This window comes from Paroedura picta, chromosome 6 (assembly GCF_049243985.1).
Source record: "Paroedura picta isolate Pp20150507F chromosome 6, Ppicta_v3.0, whole genome shotgun sequence".
Classification (NCBI taxonomy): Eukaryota; Metazoa; Chordata; class Lepidosauria; order Squamata; family Gekkonidae; genus Paroedura; species Paroedura picta.
The window spans coordinates 122713956-122732460 of NC_135374.1; the positions used below are offsets into that span (position 1 = coordinate 122713956).

General features: G+C 49.4%; 1 protein-coding gene across 6 annotated transcripts in view; it reads left to right on the forward strand.

Annotated features, from left to right (window-relative positions):
- ENOX1 (ecto-NOX disulfide-thiol exchanger 1) overlaps window positions 1-18505 on the forward strand; it is a 322679-nt gene that overhangs the window by 269811 nt on the left and 34363 nt on the right. For all 6 annotated transcript variants that reach the window (XM_077344075.1, XM_077344074.1, XM_077344079.1 and 3 more), the window contains one exon: window positions 15788-15972. In XM_077344075.1, coding sequence (XP_077200190.1) covers window positions 15788-15972 — 185 coding nt within the window. The remainder of the gene's footprint in view (window positions 1-15787; window positions 15973-18505) is intronic.

Here is an 18505-nt window from a genome sequence, read left to right on the forward strand (position 1 = left end):
ACATACATTAACTTTTTTGAGGTGGCAGTCACTAAGTCATCTGAACAATTGCCCTATCATCATCCCATGAATACGCCCTTCATGGGATCCCAGCCCTGCCCGCATCACCTTGAGGGTGTGTGGGAAGCTTGCTGCTGCTTGATATGCAACACAGGAGAGTGTGGGCATCCTTTCGGGCCCAAATATGGTGGAAGGGACCAGGGGACTAAGACACACAACTTTGTCTTTTTAAAACACTGTGGAAGTCCCCTGATCTTCTTGCTGGTCAGACTGGTAGCGTGTTATATGTTAGCTCGATCTCAAATTGTCCCACCCCAGTCCCTTGTAAGAGAAAAGGATTTCTGAGCCAGCTGGCAGGAATCAAGGGCCTCTTTTCTGCCCTTAGGCACTTGGTTCTACTTCACACTGGGTCTTCAGAGAATAACCATAAGAAACTGAACTTTATTAAATAGATGGATGGATGTCCTTAAATAAACGAAGTTTCAGTAGATTATTAGGTGTGAGGCAGACTTTGTTCCAGAGAGAGTTCTCCTTTTCTCTCTGGGAAAACAGTCCCCTCAGGGGAACACAGTTAGAGAATGGTCCTCCGACACAGCTCTCGTTCTCAGCCCAAATTTCCTCAGTTCTCAAATGGACACTTCCTTCCAGAGCCCCCCTGAATCCAGCTCCTCAGCTCCCTTGGAACCGGGGCTAGGAACACTTCTTTCCCCGAAAGACCCTTCCCAACAGGGCACCGGAGTTGGGATTTCTTCCTCCACCCTCCCAAAAAAGCTTCTTCTCCGCCTGCCCCTTCTTTGTTCTCCAGGGCTGAACTTAGAACTCCACTGTCCTCCCCTGACCCCAGGACTGTTTCTGCACTGGGGACTTTGCTGCCCCGAGCGAGAGCACAAATCCAGGGCGGACAAGGTGCACCAGGCCAAATGCTCACCCCCCTACAGCACAGGAGCAGGAAGAGGCATGGCAATTTGCCCCGGGTCAAACTCCAGCCTGCAGCTCCATGCAAAGCCCCCAGGTTTCCCCTCAAGTTCTCCTGCTTGAGGGTCTTTCTCTTGGCTGACGGGCCTGCCTCTCCTTCCAGACTGGCCCTCATCTGACTGGCCTCCCCCCCTCTTGCCCCGCCCCATCTTCACCTGTCAGCCCAATACACGGACTCGGCCTGGCCCTGTGGCTTTAGGGGCCGGGATCTGCATGGAGACGAACAAACCTTGCATTTATTATTCTTTTCTGAGCTTCCTTTGACCCGTCACAGCATCTTCCAGGGGTAAAACTGGAAAACAAGTGAGGTCAGTCCCTGCCTTTTCCTCATATTCCCTTCGGTGAGGGAGCCTGCTCGTCAGGTTGCTCTTTCTCTCCCTTCCCAGCCTTCCCAAACTTAAGTCCTCCGACAGCTGCCTGCTGCTGTTAATGAATCTGAGCAGTGGGGAAGAACAGTCTTTCAAACGCTCTGCATCCGTCACGCCAAGAACAGGCTCCAATTAGCATTAATCCCCTCAACTCTCATCACCACCTCCGGTTTTTACACTCATCCGTCAGGTTCTGATTTAAATTATCCTGAAAGGAATTTGGAAACTTAGGCATGCCTCCATGCGCTACCTACAGTAAGGAATCCCAGAAAATGCTGGCCATCATTGCAAACAGTGTGTGTTATTTATGTGGTTCTGTTGACAATTCTACTGAGGGCCGAACTTGAGCCCCAAGGTAGAATCGGTGCAGGCAACATAACTGACCAATGCGCTGCTAGATCTCCGTCTCAAGGACCTCAGTTTAAAGCACAACTGACCAATAGTGTGTTCTGGCGGGAAGACCCATTATTCATGATGGGGCTCCTATGGGGCTTCTCAGTTCCGTTTTGCCTCTTGTACCAGCATGCTGAAATCACAATAAATAGCAAATTGAACTCCCCGTGTTGCTGGTTTCCTGGGAACCTACAGCGTTAACCCTGGTAACAAGGATGGGATCGTGATGCTAGGTGCAGAACCCTGGTAAGCGATCGCCTTCTGTTGAATGGCTGGTCAGGGGCCCTGCCCCCAAGGAGAGACCTTCCACCAGCTGCATCCGTCTTCCGTTGGTGCCTGATCCCAGGAAGAGACCAACCGGAGTGACTAAAGTGCTGACTGTCACACAGAAGCCACCATCTTGAGCTGTTCGCTCTCAGCCATTCCGCCAAGTGGGAAGCCTCCGGCCAATGGCTGCGTTGCCACTTCCAAGCCAATGCGATCACATAGAATCATAGAATCATAGAGTTGGAACGGGCCATTCAGGCCATGTAGTCCAACCCCCTGCTCTACGCAGGATCAGCCCTAAGCATCCTAAAACATAGAAGAAAAGTGTGTATCCAACCTTTGCTTGAAGACTGCCAGTGAGGGGGCGTTCACCACCTCCTTAGGCAGCCTATTCCACTGCTGAACTACTCTGACTGTAATTTTTTCCCCTGATATCTAGCCTATATTGTTGTACTTTTAGTTTAAACCCATTCTCCTCTGCAGCCAATGGGAACAGCATCCTGCCCTCCTCCAAGTGACAACCTTTCAAATACTTAAAGAGGGCTATCATGTCCCCTCTCAGCCTCCTTTTCTCCAGGCTGAACATTCCCAAGTCCCTCAACCTATCTTCATAGGGCTTGGTCCCTTGACCCCAGATCATCCTCGTCACTCTCCTCTGTACCCTTTCAATTTTATCTTCGTCATTCTTGAAGTGAGGCCTCCAGAACTGCACACAGTGCAGTGTGCACTGGTTGGATCACCAACCAGGCAATCCAGTGGGACGCCCTCCCCAGTTTCTGCGGCATGACCACCTTTGAACTAGCCCGTGACCTAATCACTCCAACCAGTGTAGAGACTGCTACGTTCAAGGAGACCCTATGCAAGCTCAAGGACTCCCTGAGTGCAAAGCCAAGCATCATCACCAGCCACCACACCTCCTGCCAGCAGGTCCAGAAGGAAGGGGAAACCATTGCAGAATTCATTCCGGCCCTCCACAATGTGGCTCATTTCTGCGAATTCCAGGACCAGGAAGAGATGATGTCGTCTCTGGGGCTGTAGAGATTAGTGTGCCCAGAGACTAGCACACTGAGCACTTTCCCATGCAGAGCCATGGGTTCAAGGTGGCCCAGAAAAAGCAGCTAGTCAACTTGTGGCTCCTCAGGCCTTTATAAGGGCCCCTTATGAGGACCCTATATACAACCTACCCTCCGACAGCTGCGTTGGCTACTGGTAGAGTTCCAGATTAGATTCAAGGTACTGGCATTAACCTTTAAGCCAGGACTTACGTGGCCTGGGCCCTGCATATCAGGGGGACTGCCTTTCCACAGAACCTGCACCACAGCAGTCGCCCACCAGGCCTACGGTTGAGGCCAGGGTGGCTTGAAGCAGCCATGGGCCTCCCTCCCGTCTTCCTCCACATCCCTCTCCCAATTTTGGGCTTCCCCCTCACCCTAGGGAACATCTCACCATTGAGAATAACCAGAAAACAGTCCACTAGTCCAGGGGTAGTCAACCTGTGGTCCTCCAGATGTCCATGGACTACAGTTCCCATGAGAATTGTAGTCCAGGGACATCTGGAGGACCACAGGTTGACTACCCCTGTAATAGGCAATAGCATTTGTGTTATTTATTGTCTGTGATAGAGATAGAGATGGTGTCACCTGCCCTGCGCCTTTAGGGGGAAGCGGGTTATTAATAAGATTGGATGATGGTGATGCTTGCTGACCCTGGGGTTCACAGGACTAGTGCCTCTGAATGTGGAGGCTTCCTTCAGTCACCAGGGCTAGTCACACTTTCTTGGGTGTTCTTAAAAGTTGAAAATGATATAAAAATCTAGTGACTATGATAGAGGAAAAGAAGGCATTGATCATTTTAACAGTCTTCTTAATTCCGGGCACTGTCAGGATAGATAAATCTGCCAAATAAATGAATAGGTATATGCTTTTTATCTTTAAAATGAGTGCTCATATTCACAGAGTGATTAGAGCGTCAATGAGCCTTGAAATCTGGCTCCTCACTCCCAGTGGAAGAAGGCTTGACCCTTCGGCTGAATGGGATGGGTGGGGAGAGATACTAGTCAGAATGAGCTTAGTTCGCCATCTGTCTATTTATTGTTGCAAGGGGTGTTATTATGTGGTTTTATTGTATTTTACTGTTCTATTGTGTGTGAACCACCACGAGACCACTGGAAGAGTGGAGGTATAAAAATCAAAATATAAACAAACAAACAAACAAAATAAAGTAGGATCTGGGAGACCCAGGTGCGAAGCCTCACATCTGCCACGGAAGCCTGCTTGGGGACCTCAGGTCAGTCACGGGCTCTCAGGCTAGTCTGCCTTGCAGGCTCGTTGTGAGGATCCAGAGGAAGAGAGCAGAATGATGCAAACTGCTTGGAGTCTCCGTGGGGAGGAAAGATCAATGAAGTAAATAAACAGAATGGCCATACAATTCCAGGACTCTTTACAGACCCCAAAACAGCCATTCAGGCTTGGCAACAGCCTGTAGAAGTTGCTGTTGATGTGGGGTTTAACAACAGTTTGGAGGGGTTTCTTTGCTTGCTTCTAAATCTTTTTATTTTGGGGATTTGAGTGCCTCAAGAGTTTGGATGAAGGAGAAGGAGAAAAGAGGAAGGGAAGCAGGCAGGAGATTTTGGGGGCTTGGAAAAAGGAAGAAACGTGGAGAAGGGAGGCTGGTTGTCAGCTGGAGGCCCTTGGCATAGGAGTCCGCAGAGATTTGCAGATGGACAAGGAAAAGAGCTTTGCAGTTCAGGGGCCAAGGATATAGGAGATGCGACATGATAGGATGACAGAAGGGGAGCTTTGACAGGGCTGTGGGTAGCAGGGAAAGGGAGTGCATGGGAGCTGAGCAAACAGCTGGGCAGGGAGAAGGAGAAAGTGCCAGTTCGGGAGCTACTGGTGAATGTTGCTTTCTTTCTTGCCATGTGTGAGGGCTGTGTCTGAGGGTATATTTGAATGTGGGATCTATTTGAATGTTGGGTTTTTTTTGCCTATTTCTTGCCTAGGTGGTGGGGGACTGCAGCTAATTTCATTAGCTGATTTGCATTCGTTGGCAGTTTTCCCTGTGGTTGACTGCTAACTCCACTCTCTGCTGAGTGGGCCTTTGTGCTATAAAAGGCACTTGCTCTGCAGAGGCGGTAGAGCAAACAGCAGGGCAGGGAGAAGGGGAAAGTGCCACCTTGGGAGCTAAAGGTGAAGAGCTAAAGGGCTCTTGGCTTGTAGATCAGGCCAGGGGACTCTGCAAGTGTTCCAGAGTTTGCAGAAGGGGTCTGGCAGTGGAACAAAGTGACACAGCTGGCTGTGACATGCCACAGGGTAACTTTAAATGCACATGCATCAGGTGCAAGTTACTAGTGCACCTGGAGGAGAAGGCACAGAAGCCAGAAGAACACCTGTCCACACTTTACTCTAAAAAGGAGGGTGAAGAGTTTTTGGAAGGAACTCATGGAGCACTTCGGAGGGCATTTGGGAGAAGTGGAAAAGGTGTCTCACCAATTAGAGGAGAACTTCATACAAAAGGCCAACGGATGGAAGAATATTACCCAGAGGTGTTAAAAGTAAGATGTTCTGCCCCTCTGCTTCCCAGAAATTGTTTCCAGGATCTGCCTGTAGATAGTGAGTCTGGGCCACAGAAAGAAGGGCTGTTCCCCCAACTGCCCTGAAGCTCAGGAGATGTTTCACAGGCCCCTGTGGATGAGAAGACTAGCTCTTCTGCCCCCCAGTGTAATAGGACTAGGAGACGTGTGCTGGTAATTGGGGATTCCCTACTGAGAGGAGTAGAAGCCCAAGGGTGTAAACCGGATGTCTTCTGTCGAGAGGTCTGCTGTCTACCTGGTGCAGGAATCAAGGATGTCACGGAGAGGGTGGGAAGACTTGATGCTCAGGTGGGATCACTGGCAGCACAGCCAGCCGAGGCAGCTGGTGGGGTCCCTGCCGGACGAATGTGTCCCACAGCAGCTGTCCAGCGGTTGGGATGTCTGGAGTGAGCCTTGTCCAGGATCATACCAGTTGTTCATCAGGTCCAACACCCTGTCTCGCGCAGAGACCAACTGGTTACTGTGGAGGCTCAACCCCATGGCAGAGAGGCTGCGGCCTTCCCCTGAGGTGGCCTCTTGCTGCTGAGAACATGGCGGTTCCCTTTGGCCATCGTGCCCAGTGGCCCCTGACTTCCCTTACATAAAAACACACATTCTCTATGTCTGGAGTGGTGCAGGACATCCTCTCCTGTTTATTAGCTCGCCCAGCATGTCTGAATTAACTCTTGAACTTCAGTTTTTCATAAAAGGATAACTTCAGGCCAAATAAGTCTACCAAATATGAAGCTCTATTACTTTTGACAGTAACTCCATTTTATTCACCACAGCAGGTTTTGTTTTATTATTCCTGTTTAAATGTATGGGCTGATTTTCCACCGTGGGGACCCTCAAAAGAGCTTAGCAACATAAAACACCGGAGTGAGGTTGCTTGTGAGGCAATAAAGCTTAACTGAAACAAGGAGATAGTTGTCCCATGAAGAAGCAGGACTAGTGGCATTAGTAACCTCCATCCAGTCATGAGACCTGAGGAGGAGCTGGAAGGCCTCCCAAGGGGACCACGTGCAGCTGGAGTGGGAGCCACCCTTGCACTCTTGGCTCCGAACCTTCCAGGGGCAGCGTTGCTGGACCGCTTCCATCACTCTTGACGTGGCCGTGCTGCTCAGACATTTTGAGAACATTATGCGGCCTAACCTCACGGGATCCTACCCTGAATTCCCCAGCATGCAGCACTTGCCATGTGCATGAATTCCGCCGTACAATCCCTTGAATGCTCACCCTCACCCTGAGATGCGGGCGTGGAGTTTCCATTGTGCACAGAAGCAAATATACCCATGCTTCCTTATGCGCACTCAGGGGCGGTTAGGGTGGTGGACTGGGAGACTTGAATTCAAATCCATAGGGCTGCCAGTGTGGTGTAAGAGTTAAGGGAAGCAGGGTCTGGGAGACCCAGGTCCAAATTCCCTCTCTGGGTGACCTTGGCCCAGTCCAGTCCCCCTCTCTCTCAGCCTGACCTTCCTCAGGGTCCTTGGGAGGACAATCGGCACTGCTTTGGAGAAAGGTGGGCTCCTGCCAGGACGGAGCCGGGTTCTCTGCGACGTGGAACGTCTGGGGGTGAGCCTGACTTTAAAAAGACACGAAGCTGCTGCCTTCTGCTGAATAAGACCACTGGGTCCAGCAAAGCCTGAGCTGGGTCTGCTCAGACTGCCGGATCCAGGAGGCCAGGGACCGCTCCTGGGACCTCCTGCATGCCAAGCAGAGGCTCTGCCACTGAGACACAGCCCGTCCACAAAGCTCCTTGCACCTGAGCTGCCTTAATAACAGAAAGGAGAAGAGATATCCAAAGGAAGGAATATAGAAAGTAGATTGTGTTTGTGGACCCCCGTTATAATGTGAAGTCAGGCCTCCCCTTCACTAAAATGTCAAGGAAAAGAGTTCTAACAAACAGCTCCAGGGGGCAGAAAAACTGCTTCAAAGATGGAACACTCTGCGGACAGGTCAGTGGATCAGGGCTAGACCCCTTTTGCAGTGTTGATTCTGGCACCTGCCGATGCCTGCTTTGCTTTGCAAGTGAGAACTTGACTGGGGGCCCTTTCCCCTGGCCCCTGACAGTGGCAGGCAGGTTCCACAGGTGAACAGTGCGGCCCCACAGAATTGGAGGCAGGGAGAGAAGTTGCCTGTCCCACTGGAGTCCACAGAAATGTGTCCCAGATTGATTTCCTTAGAAGAACGGATACGTTTTGAGAAAGATAAACAACCTGCATCTCAATCCAGCTCTTCCTCTCATCACCCTGAGGAATTGGCTGCCTGCCATCTGACTGAAGGACGCACTTTCCAGTCCCCCGCCCCCTTTTCCTTTTGCACGGGGAAGTGGCTGTTTTGTGAAGTATATTCGGGGGTCGTTTAAAGATCATGCTGTCTATAATTCAGCTGTATTTCTCCTGTCAAATGACAATGAAAACTCATAATACTGACTAGGAAAATTATACAGTTGGTAATATGAATTAATAATACAGCCTCAGATACAAATGTTCATAAAATTGGCCATGGTTCTGAATTTAATTACAGCTCCTTCGTAACAATGTGATTTCATTACAGTTCCAGAATGAATCGTATTTCACCACGGACTGCTGAGGGCAAACAGGCCTTGTTGCCTCTGCTTTCTGCAGCTCCCCAGGCCAAAGTGAGCCCCAAATGGAAGGAGCATGTCTTGTTCTGCAGGGCTGGAGTAGCAGCTCTGAGAGAGACCTCTCTTCCCCTTCCTCGAGTGTACTCAAATAATGTCTGTGAATAATGTTCCAGGCACAATCTTTATGGCTTCCTGGATTTTGCTCCACAAATTTCAGCCTACGCTGCAGACGATGCAATTCATTTGCAAAATGTAATTTCCATCTCTGCATACTAATCGATTTCTCCACAAACACCTGCTATCAGTTATGATAATAAAACTGCCATTTTGAGTTGAAAAGGGGGCAAATGGAGCTTCATGAGGAAATGACTTAAGTGTCTTTCAATGCAACTAATATAGGAATGCCTGTGTAGTGCCAACATCTTCCCCAGCATTTGCATTTTCTCTGTCTAAGCATAACCCAAGGCTGAAAATCAATCCCGGGGGGGGGGGGGGGTCTCAGATTCCATCTTCATTGAGAAGACCTCACAGATCAAGCTCTGGGTCCTGCCTGCCCTGAGATAAATAGCCAATGGGAACAGCACTGATTTCAGCTGCAGCTAAGCAAGAGTTTCAACCTCTGTCCAGCTTTTGCAGGAGTAACAGGAAGCAGAGGCGTGACCAGGGTCAGCCTTGCTCAGTGTTCAGATTGAGTCATAGGACCACAGAGTGGGAAGGGGCCAGACAGGCCGTCTAGACGGGGAGCTCACCCCCTCCTTAGGCAGCCAGTTGTACGGCTCCAGGGCTTCCCAAAAGCAGAGCTCAGCTGCCAACAAGCCTTGTCCCTCAGCTCTTGATGGAAAGATTTGGAAAACAAGCCATTCTGTTCAGATCCCCCCCACCCTCAGGGACTCCATAATTCCCCATTCAGCTGGCCTAGCCTGACTTTCAACTTCCATCCTGACAAACAAAACCAGAGTCCAGTCAGGCACCTTTAAGACCAACAAAGATTTGTTCAAGGCATGAGCGTTCTAGTGCAAGCCCTCCCTGGTTACAGGGACTCTTTCAAAATCCTACCCATGAGCCGTTGCTAAATATGCAAATACATATGTCAGGGGTAGTCAAACTGCGGCCCTCCAGATGTCCATGGACTACAATTCCCACAAGCCCCTGCCAGTGAACGCTGGCAGGGGTGCATGGGAATTGTAGTCCATGGACATCTGGAGGGCTGCCGTTTGACTACCCCTGACATATAGGGCTGTGTGCTTCTGCCACCTCGGCAATCACCAAAGCCCGAAGTGGCATCTACGAGGCCAGTGCCATGGTGTGGAGAGGAGGGGTGGCACCATCTGCACGCAGGCACAGGGCTTTGTGCCTTCATGCGGCCGCTGGCTGGTGCGCTGCCACTGCCCCTCCGCACTGCAGCACTGGCCGCCTTGGGCTTCGGTGATCACTGAAGGAGCTGAACCCAGCCAAAACGCACACCCCTAAAATATACTGATGGCTGTATTCACATATTCACATTATATATATATTCACATTAAGAGCCTCTTGTGGCGCAGAGTGGTAAGGCAGCCATCTGAAAGCTCGGCCCATGAGGCTGGAAGTTCAATCCCAGTAGCTGGCTCAAGGTTGACTCAGCCTTCCAGCCTTCCGAGGTCGGTAAAATGAGTACCCAGCTTGCTGGGGGGTAAACGGTAATGACTGGGGAAGGCACTGGCAAACCACCCCGTATTGAGTCTGCCATGAAAACGCTAGAGAGCGTCACCCCAAGGGTCAGACATGACTCGGTGCTTGTACAGGGGATACCTTTACCTTTATATTCACATATAAGCTATCGTCATGGTGGTGTAACCTATGGGCCCTGTGAAGTGTCCGCAGCGTGCTAATCTTGCCTGGGCCCACAGCCCTTTCCCTAGTGCAAGGAGTGCGAGGGCTCTGCAAGTGCCAGAGAAATACCTCCTGCAGCCGCTCGGTTTAAAGGCGAGACACAAGCCATGGTGAGCTTTGGGCCCAACATTTGGTTAAGGGTTAATCCTGAATCAGGCATTGTTGGACTGCATTCCTGCTCAGCATGCATGATAGAGAATTTCTCCTTTGGCTTCCAAGGACTGGACAATAAACCGGACTTGGAACATTGGATTGCACACGGTTGTGGGGTATATTTGTGAACGCAAAAACTGTTTTTTATTTATATATTGCTGTTATCTTCTTTGTGTGTGCCTCTTGATTGACGAAGGGCTCAGCTTCAGCCAGGCTCCCTCTCTACACCCTTGATCCATTGTAAGGAAAAACATGGCAGTGCTGCGACCCACACGTGCTGCTCTGAATGCCCAGGGCAAAGGGTATGAGGACTGAAAGCATGCATTGCAGTCTGCTAGCAATTTCCAGGAAAAGAAGTTGTAGGGAATATTTAGTGGATTTTGGCCATAATGTTATTCTACTGCATCAGTAACAGAAATAGGGGGTGACAAATTGCACTTTATATGCATCCCAAATGCGTAGACAGAGAGGACAGTGAACAAAAGTGTAAAGTCCCAAAGGCACTGCATGTGTGGCTGGTGTGTGGTGGTCATTGCTATTAGTAATGACTAAATATATAGAAATATGAAATGCATATCAAGTTAAACCTCTTAGCTGCAGGTTCCTGGGCCTCACGACTCATTTTGAAGCATTTGAACAATTGCCTTCCTTTATTAATGATCATCATGAGTTTGTATATTCATCTGTGGAACTGCACTGGAGGATTTCTGTAGATTACAAGCATCTGTTTAGGATTTTAATGCTCATTTTGTAGTTAACGGTCTTAAAGCAAGAGTCTTGTTGTCTTCAAAGCCAGAATAACTTCAGTCATAATCTATGCACACAGTGTATGGCACAATTATATTCTTTCTCTCTGATCTCGGATCTCTTCATTAGAATTTTAGAAATGCTTGAATAAATTTTTAGCAGTTTTGAAGCTTTAAGGAAGCTGTATTTGTTTGCCAGTATGAAGTGGGAGGAACTGCATACCTCACTTACTCAGGGCTTGTGCGAATAGCCCAGGTAGTGAATTCTGCAGAGACTGGATTTTGGGATTTCCTGCATTCTCATGTTTCTCATTTCTGTGTTCCTGTGGCATTGCGGAGGGGTGTGTGTGTCTGCATATGCTTTACCCCCTGTAGCGGGTGGTTCAAAATATGTCATGTTATGTCTGCCATAAAAATCTGCAGTTTAAATCTGCAGGGAGAATGCAGAAAAGCTCTTTAACAGGGGAAGAAAGAAACCCTCCAAGGACTTGTAGCTAATTATGAACCAGAATTATTTTATTCAAACTGTTTGGCAGAAACAAACCACTTAAAATTTGGTCCTGCTTTAATGAATGTTCATAGGCCTGTCAACTGTTGCACCCTTCAACGAGATCTGAACACAATGGAAAAATGGGCAAATGAGAACAAGATGCAATTTAATAAAGATAAGTGTAAAGTTCTGCATCTGGGTCAGAAAAATGAAAAGCATGCCTACTGGATGGGGGATACGCTTCTAGGTAACACTGTGTGTGAATGAGACCTTGGGGTACTTGTGGATTGTAAACTAAACATGGGCAGGCAGTGTGATGCAGCGGTAAAAAAGGCGAATGCCATTTTGGGCTGTATCTACAGAGGCATCACATCAAAATCACAAGATGTCATAGTCCCATTGTATACGGCACTGGTCAGACCACACCTGGAGTACTGTGTGCAGTTCTGGAGGCCTCACCTCAAGAAGGACGTAGATAAAATTGAAAGGGTACAGAGGAGAGCAACGAAGATGATCTGGGGCCAAGGGACCAAGTCCTATGAAGGTAGGTTGAGGGACTTGGGAATGTTCAGCCTGAAGAAAAGGAGGTTGAGAGGGGACATGATAGCCCTCTTTAAGTATTTGAATGGTTGTCACTTGGAGGAGGGCAGGATGCTGTTTCTGTTGGCTGCAGAGGAGAGGACACGCAGTAATGGATTTAAACTTCAAGTACAACGATATAGGCTAGATATCAGGAAAAAAATTTTCACAGTCAGAGTAGTTCAGCAGTGGAATAGGCAGCCTAAGGAGGTGGTGAGCTCCCCCTCACTGGCAGTCTTCAAGCAAAGGTTGGATACACACTTTTCTTGGATGCTTTAGGATGCTTAGGGCTGATCCTGCGTAGAGCAGGGGGTTGGACTAGATGGCCTGTATGGCCCCTTCCAACTCTATGATTCTATGATTCTATGATTCTAATTACCTTTGTGGATGAGGCTCAGATACAGACTCATAGAATCATAGAGTTGGAAGGGATCTTCAGGGTCATCTAGTCCAACCCCCTGCAGAATGCAGGAAATGGCCACAAGAGCCAAGGACCTACATAATTCCTTCTGCCCACCCATCCACAATCTACCTGAGTTCACAGAATCAGCATTGCTGTCAGATGGATATCTACCCTCTACTTTAAAAACACTTCCAAAGAAGGAGAACCCACCACCTCCCAAGGAATCCTGTTCCACTGAGGAACCACTCCAAGTGTAAGGAACTTCTTTCGGATGTTTAGCCAAAAATTCTTTTGAATTAATTTCATCCCATTGGTTCTGGTCTGACCCTCTGGGACAACTGAAAAGAACTCTGCTCCATCTTCTCTAGGACAGCCCTTCAAGTATTTGAAGATGGTTATCTTATCACCTCTTAGTCATCATCACTCCAGTCTAAACAGACCAAGCTCCCTCTACCTTTCCTCGCACAACTTGGTCTCCAAACCCTTCACCATCTTTGTAGTCTTCCTCTGGACACACTCCAGTTTGTCTTCATCAGACCCCAACTTCGGCGGAATGCGCGTGCATGCACACAAATATCAAGGTGCATTGAGGCGGCCATGGCTCCGTGAGCGGCCAGGTGGCGGCTGGGCTGGACAAGCCAAACTAGTTGCAAGTGATAAACCTGCAGGCAGGCACTGCGCTCGTAGGGCTTTGTGTGCTCTGCGTGCCAGCTCCATGTCCAGCCCTTGAGGGTTGCGCCAGAGAATTCCCAAAGTGGGGCTCACTGCGACCACTGCTGCCCCCCCGCCTTCCCACGGTGCTTGCCTGCCGCCTCCTGACCCTCCCTCAGCTCCAGCTCCAACTCGTTTGTGAGGTTGTGTGTGCTCTGCACACTGGTGCTTCCTCCTACCTAAATGCAGAACTTTACATTCAACGCATTCATTGTAGCCCAGTTTTCCAGCCTGTCAAGATCATCGTGTATTCTGTTTAGTATCATCTGCAGATTTAATAAGCATCCCCTCTGTTCCTCATCCAAATAATTTATGAATATGTTGAACCACACAGGGGCCAGAACAGATCCCTGAGGCACTTCACTTGTCACTTCTCTCCAAAAGAATGACGAAACATTAACAAACATCCTTTGGTTATGATTGACCTAACATTAATAGGATTGATACCACATTTTACCAACTTGTCAACAAGAATATCTCGTGGAACATTATTAGAAGAGAGTAATCTTTACTAGGAAATATTATTTACATATTCATCTACTTCAGTCTCCTTACTGAAGCAGTGTACAAAAACAACATATTACAAGCCTCTATGGCTGAGCTGCAGGCAGACTACGTGGCCACACATCAGCAGATGCAGAGAGCCTTAAAGAGAGCCTTAAATGGTGGCTGCTTTTTTGCTTGCTTCAGCAAAGCATACTGAGCTGCACTTTCTCTTCCTGAAGAAAGAGGTATTGGATGGGAGCCCACCTTAAACAAAGGAATCCCCAGCCATGTGCTTCAGATATTCCCACTGCTATCCCAGAGTGGCCATTTTTTGTTACATAGGTACAATTTAGCAGCCTAACAACTTTGCTATAACAACTCTTCAGAGTGTACTAATTTGCTTGCTGATTGCAATTCCACCAGGAAGCCAGCTGGGAGTGTTGCAACTGAAAGGAAGAAGAGTTGAGTTTTATACGTCGATTTTCACTGCCCAAAGGAGCATCAAAGGGGTTTTCAATTGCCTTCCCTTCCTCTTCCCGCAACAGACACCCTGTAGGCGAAGTAGGCGAGGCTGAGAGAGTTCTGACAGAACTGCTCTCTGGGAACAGCTCTAACAGGACTATGACTAGCCCAAGGTCACCCAGCTGGTGGCACGCAGAGGAGTGGGGAATCATACTCAGCTCACCAGATTAGAGGTTGCCACCCATAACTACTACACCAAGGAAGGAAATCAGAAGGACTGAGGCCTGGTCCTAGAGTGAGAGGGGCCAAACAGGCCATCTAGTCCCACCCCCTGCTCAATGTAGTATCAGCCTCAAGCATCCAGGAGAAGGATCTCTCCAGCAGCTCCAGGGAGAGCACCCCATTCCATGGCTGAACTACTCTGACTGAAAATTTCCCCCCTGATATCTAGCAAATACCATTCTAGAAGTAGTTTAAAGCCATTACTGTGTGTCCTACCATCTGCTGCCAACAGGAACCTTTCCCTGCCCTCTTCTGTGACCACCTTTTGAATACTTCAAGAGAGCCATCCTGTCCCCTCTCAACCTCCTCTTCTCCCCACAGAACATTTCCAAGTCCCTCAGCCTTTCCTCCCAGGACTTGGTCCCCAGGCCCCGGGTCATTCTTAACCCTCTTCTCTGAACTCTCTCACTTTTGTCCACATCTTTTTTGAAGGGAGGCCTCCAGAACTGCACCCAGGACTCCAGGTGGGGTCTGACCAATGTTGTAAGGACTAGGACATCTTGTGATTTTGATGTGATGCCTCTGTTGATACAGCCCAAGACTACATTCACCTTCTTTACAGACATAACACTACTGTGTGCTCATCATTATTTTTGTTATTACTATCATTTTCCATATTCCTCTGCAGTTCTAGTAACACATGCCAAAGGTGGGGAGGAAGCTTGAGCATCATGTGTGAATCAGCTCCCACAGGCTGACTTGATTAGGGATTTTTGTGCCCTTCAGATTCTATCAGAGTCCCTTTGCCTGCGACCTCATGGGCTCTGTGGGCTGGGCTGTGTCTTCTGCCAGCTGCCCCATTTCTCACTGACTCACTTCTGCTGTCCTGGCAGAACATGCCGCTTCAAGCAGAGCGTGACTTTGCTGCAGGGGCCTGGCAAGGGAAGGCAGGCTTCCTCTGCAGCGGGCCATGGGAGGGGGCAGGGCAGGGCAATAAGGAGTGAGCAGACGGGAGGAGAAACACGGTATCCAAGCAGCTGGCCCACCAGAAGCATGAATCAGGGGATCGAAGGACAGCTGCACGGCGTAATGGTGCTAACTCTGCGGCTGCATGATCTTGGAACGGGGGTGGGAGGGGGGCACAGCCGCAACCACGGCCCAGTGTGCCTCCATTCTTTGGTCCCCAACGGGCCCTGCAGCTGGCAGTCCCATTCTGAAGCAAGCGAGGACAGACGCCAACAAGCCGCTTTCAACCATCGTCTGCACTTTGCCCATGAGGAAGCTCAGCCTAGGGTTTCGGAGCCGTGTTAGTCTGCAGCAGCACAGCTGTGCTCGAGCCCAGGAACACGGGAGAGGCCAACTAGACCTTCAGGGGATGAACTTCCGATCATCAGTGATCTGAGGAAGGAGCTTTGACTCCCTGAAAACCGTGTTGGACTCTGGAGGGAGGGGGCAGATCCTTCCCAGGTGCCTCTTCATGACTGTCCTCTTTCTCCTTCTTGCAGCTCTAGCGGCTCAAGCGTATGCCCTCAAGGAAGAGAATGACAGTCTCCGGTGGCAGCTGGATGCCTACCGGAACGAGGTGGAGCTCTTGAAGCAAGAGAAAGGGCAGCTCTTCCGGACAGAAGAGAGCCTCACTAAGGACCAGCAGATGCAGTTCCTCCAACAGACGCTACAAGGGATGCAGCAGGTACCACAGCCCCATTTCCTCTCCGTTCTGTCACCCGCTGATCCCCATCTACTCTGATTTGCAGCCGGCTGAGCCAACTTGCTTGCAGCACTGTAGAGCTGCCTTTGAACTGGTGGTCTGCATCTCTAGCTAGAGGGGGGGGGGGAAAGGGCCCAAAAGGCCATGAAATGCAACCCCGGGAAATGAAACCCCGGGAAAAAAACAATTTACATGCAATCATGAACCATGGATCTTCACACCATGGATCAGTTTCGGTTTAATTTCTGTGAAAGAACACTTGCCTAGTTTTATGGCTGGGGTCACCACAGCATGAGGAATGGTATTAAAGGGTCACAGCATCAGGGAGGTGGAGAGCCCCTGCTCTAAGCGGTGCAGGTGACACAGGAATCCCTGCTCAGCAACAATGTCCACGGCTCATTTTAGGATCACTCTGCCCAGGATGTGAACTGCTCCACTTGGGGTTGGGGGGGGGGGGGAAGGACCAGGGGGGGACCTGGGCTGAGCCTGGCAGCGGGTGGGCAGCCAGCAGAGAGACTGCAGAACGGGGCTCCACTGAGATCTATTGGTTCTCAGCCCACTGGAATCTCCAAGAGGGTTCTGCGGTTGCATGACAGGGATCTAGTCTGTGTGTGACCACAGCACAGCAGCCAGGCTGATGGAGCGCTGGGTGACAGCCCAAGACAGCCACCAAATGCTTGCCAGGGCCAATGGATGCGGGATCCACAGATTCTTTGGGAAGGTCCTGACTGAGCCAGTTTGTACCAAATTTAGGAATCGTCAAAACACCCCCAGGAGACTTGTCCGGTCAAAAGAACAATAGATTTGTTTCTTGCCTCAATCACGGGCTTCTAACAAGCCTGTTGAACAGCCTTCCTGCCAGTGTTTTGAGAAGTTGATGGGCTCTTGCCCAGCCAGGCGTCACACTGGCTGGCTGTGCAGATTTCGAAGCGTGTGGCTTCCGCATCAGCTGGCTCCATCGCAAGAGTCCCTTCACTAGGGGGCAGCGGGGGGGGAGGTGAGGCTGGCTTTGCCCCCGGCAGCCATGCTGTTTCCGGAATCCAAGACGCTGTGGACTCCTCTGCGAGCAGGGCGGAGAACTGCACTTCCCCAGCAGCAGCATGCCGATCCTTGAAAGTGGAAGCATTGTGAATTCCCTCCAACAAAGTTGCTTCCCGAAGTAAACCCATTTTCAATTCTCTGCCAAGATGCGGTATTCGGGGGAAAGATGCAGGGCTCCTCTGCTGGGAACGGCTTCTTCAGTGGGAAATGAACTAATCTTCTGGAAAAGATTATATCTGAGTTAAATTATTTTAGAGAAAATGGGTACATTTTATGTATAGGAAAAATGAGGTACAGGCTGCAATTCGCATCCGTTCTCCAGTTACTGCTGCCATCTGCTCTTTTCTCCCATTTTTCAGGATTCTCTTTCACATTTACAGGACTGGGGAATAAGGGGAGGGGGAACCAGTATTATTCTATTCTGGTTTCTCCGTTTCGAGATAGGCGCAGTTATGGAAAGTAGTAGCAATCCCACGATTGATATTGTCTGAAAATGAAAAGCCATTTGGCTTAATGGCAGTTCAAACATTGTGCTCAGATTCCTGCGATAACGCTCTTCATAAAGCTCCAGCGCAGCTTTATTTCATTCCCAGGATGAGTCTCAGCCAAACAAATAGGAATAGCTTTCCATATGCTTAGTAACAGATGAGATATGCTTCTCCTTTCCTTAAGATGCAGCTGAATTATAGAACTATACAATTTCACCCCATGTCTCATCTGGCCCATTCCCTTAGCCTTAGGACAGTCGTGCCTCTCCTCCTCCTTGCATGAAAATTAGGATCCCTCTCCTCTAAACCAGCTCTTTTCTCAAACCCCTCTTGCATGTAGATCTCAGTGATCAAGGTGACTCTTCTGAAGAGGCAAGTGTCTTTGTGGTGGCATAAGCAATGTGGCATACTAGAATTAAAGCCCGTTGTAGCTATAAATACAACAGACGCTAGCAGGAGGAGAAGGTTGGAGACAGACACAAAGGAAGACAGACAGGCATGTAGAAAGACAGACACAAAGAAAGACAGGCAGGCAGGAAGAAGAAAGAATGCCAGAAAGAATGAAAGACCAGCAGAAAGAGAGACAGAAATAGAGACAGGCAGGCAGGCAGGCAGGCAGACAGACAGACAGACAGACTGGAGGGAAAAAAGGGAGATCAGGAAAATGGACCACTCACATCCTTCGGCAAAATGGCCCTGATCCAAATGGTCCCTCCATGCTTTGTTTTGGCATTTTAAAATGAAAAATGGGAGCTCTAATTATTGATCTCCTGCTGTCACATCTGTGTGCTGAAAGGTGCAGCTGCAAGAAGGCATTGCTTTTGCCAGAAGGCCAGGCTCCGGGTGGACAGGCAGCATTTCTGATGGCAGAACTCGTAGCATTGGAACGCTTAACTTGCCATTGGTGTGAATGTAGTTGGTTGGGGTAGAGTAGTTTGCTCCAGGAATCTGGCTCCAAGGCTGTTTGATGTGTGGGAAGGCCTTCT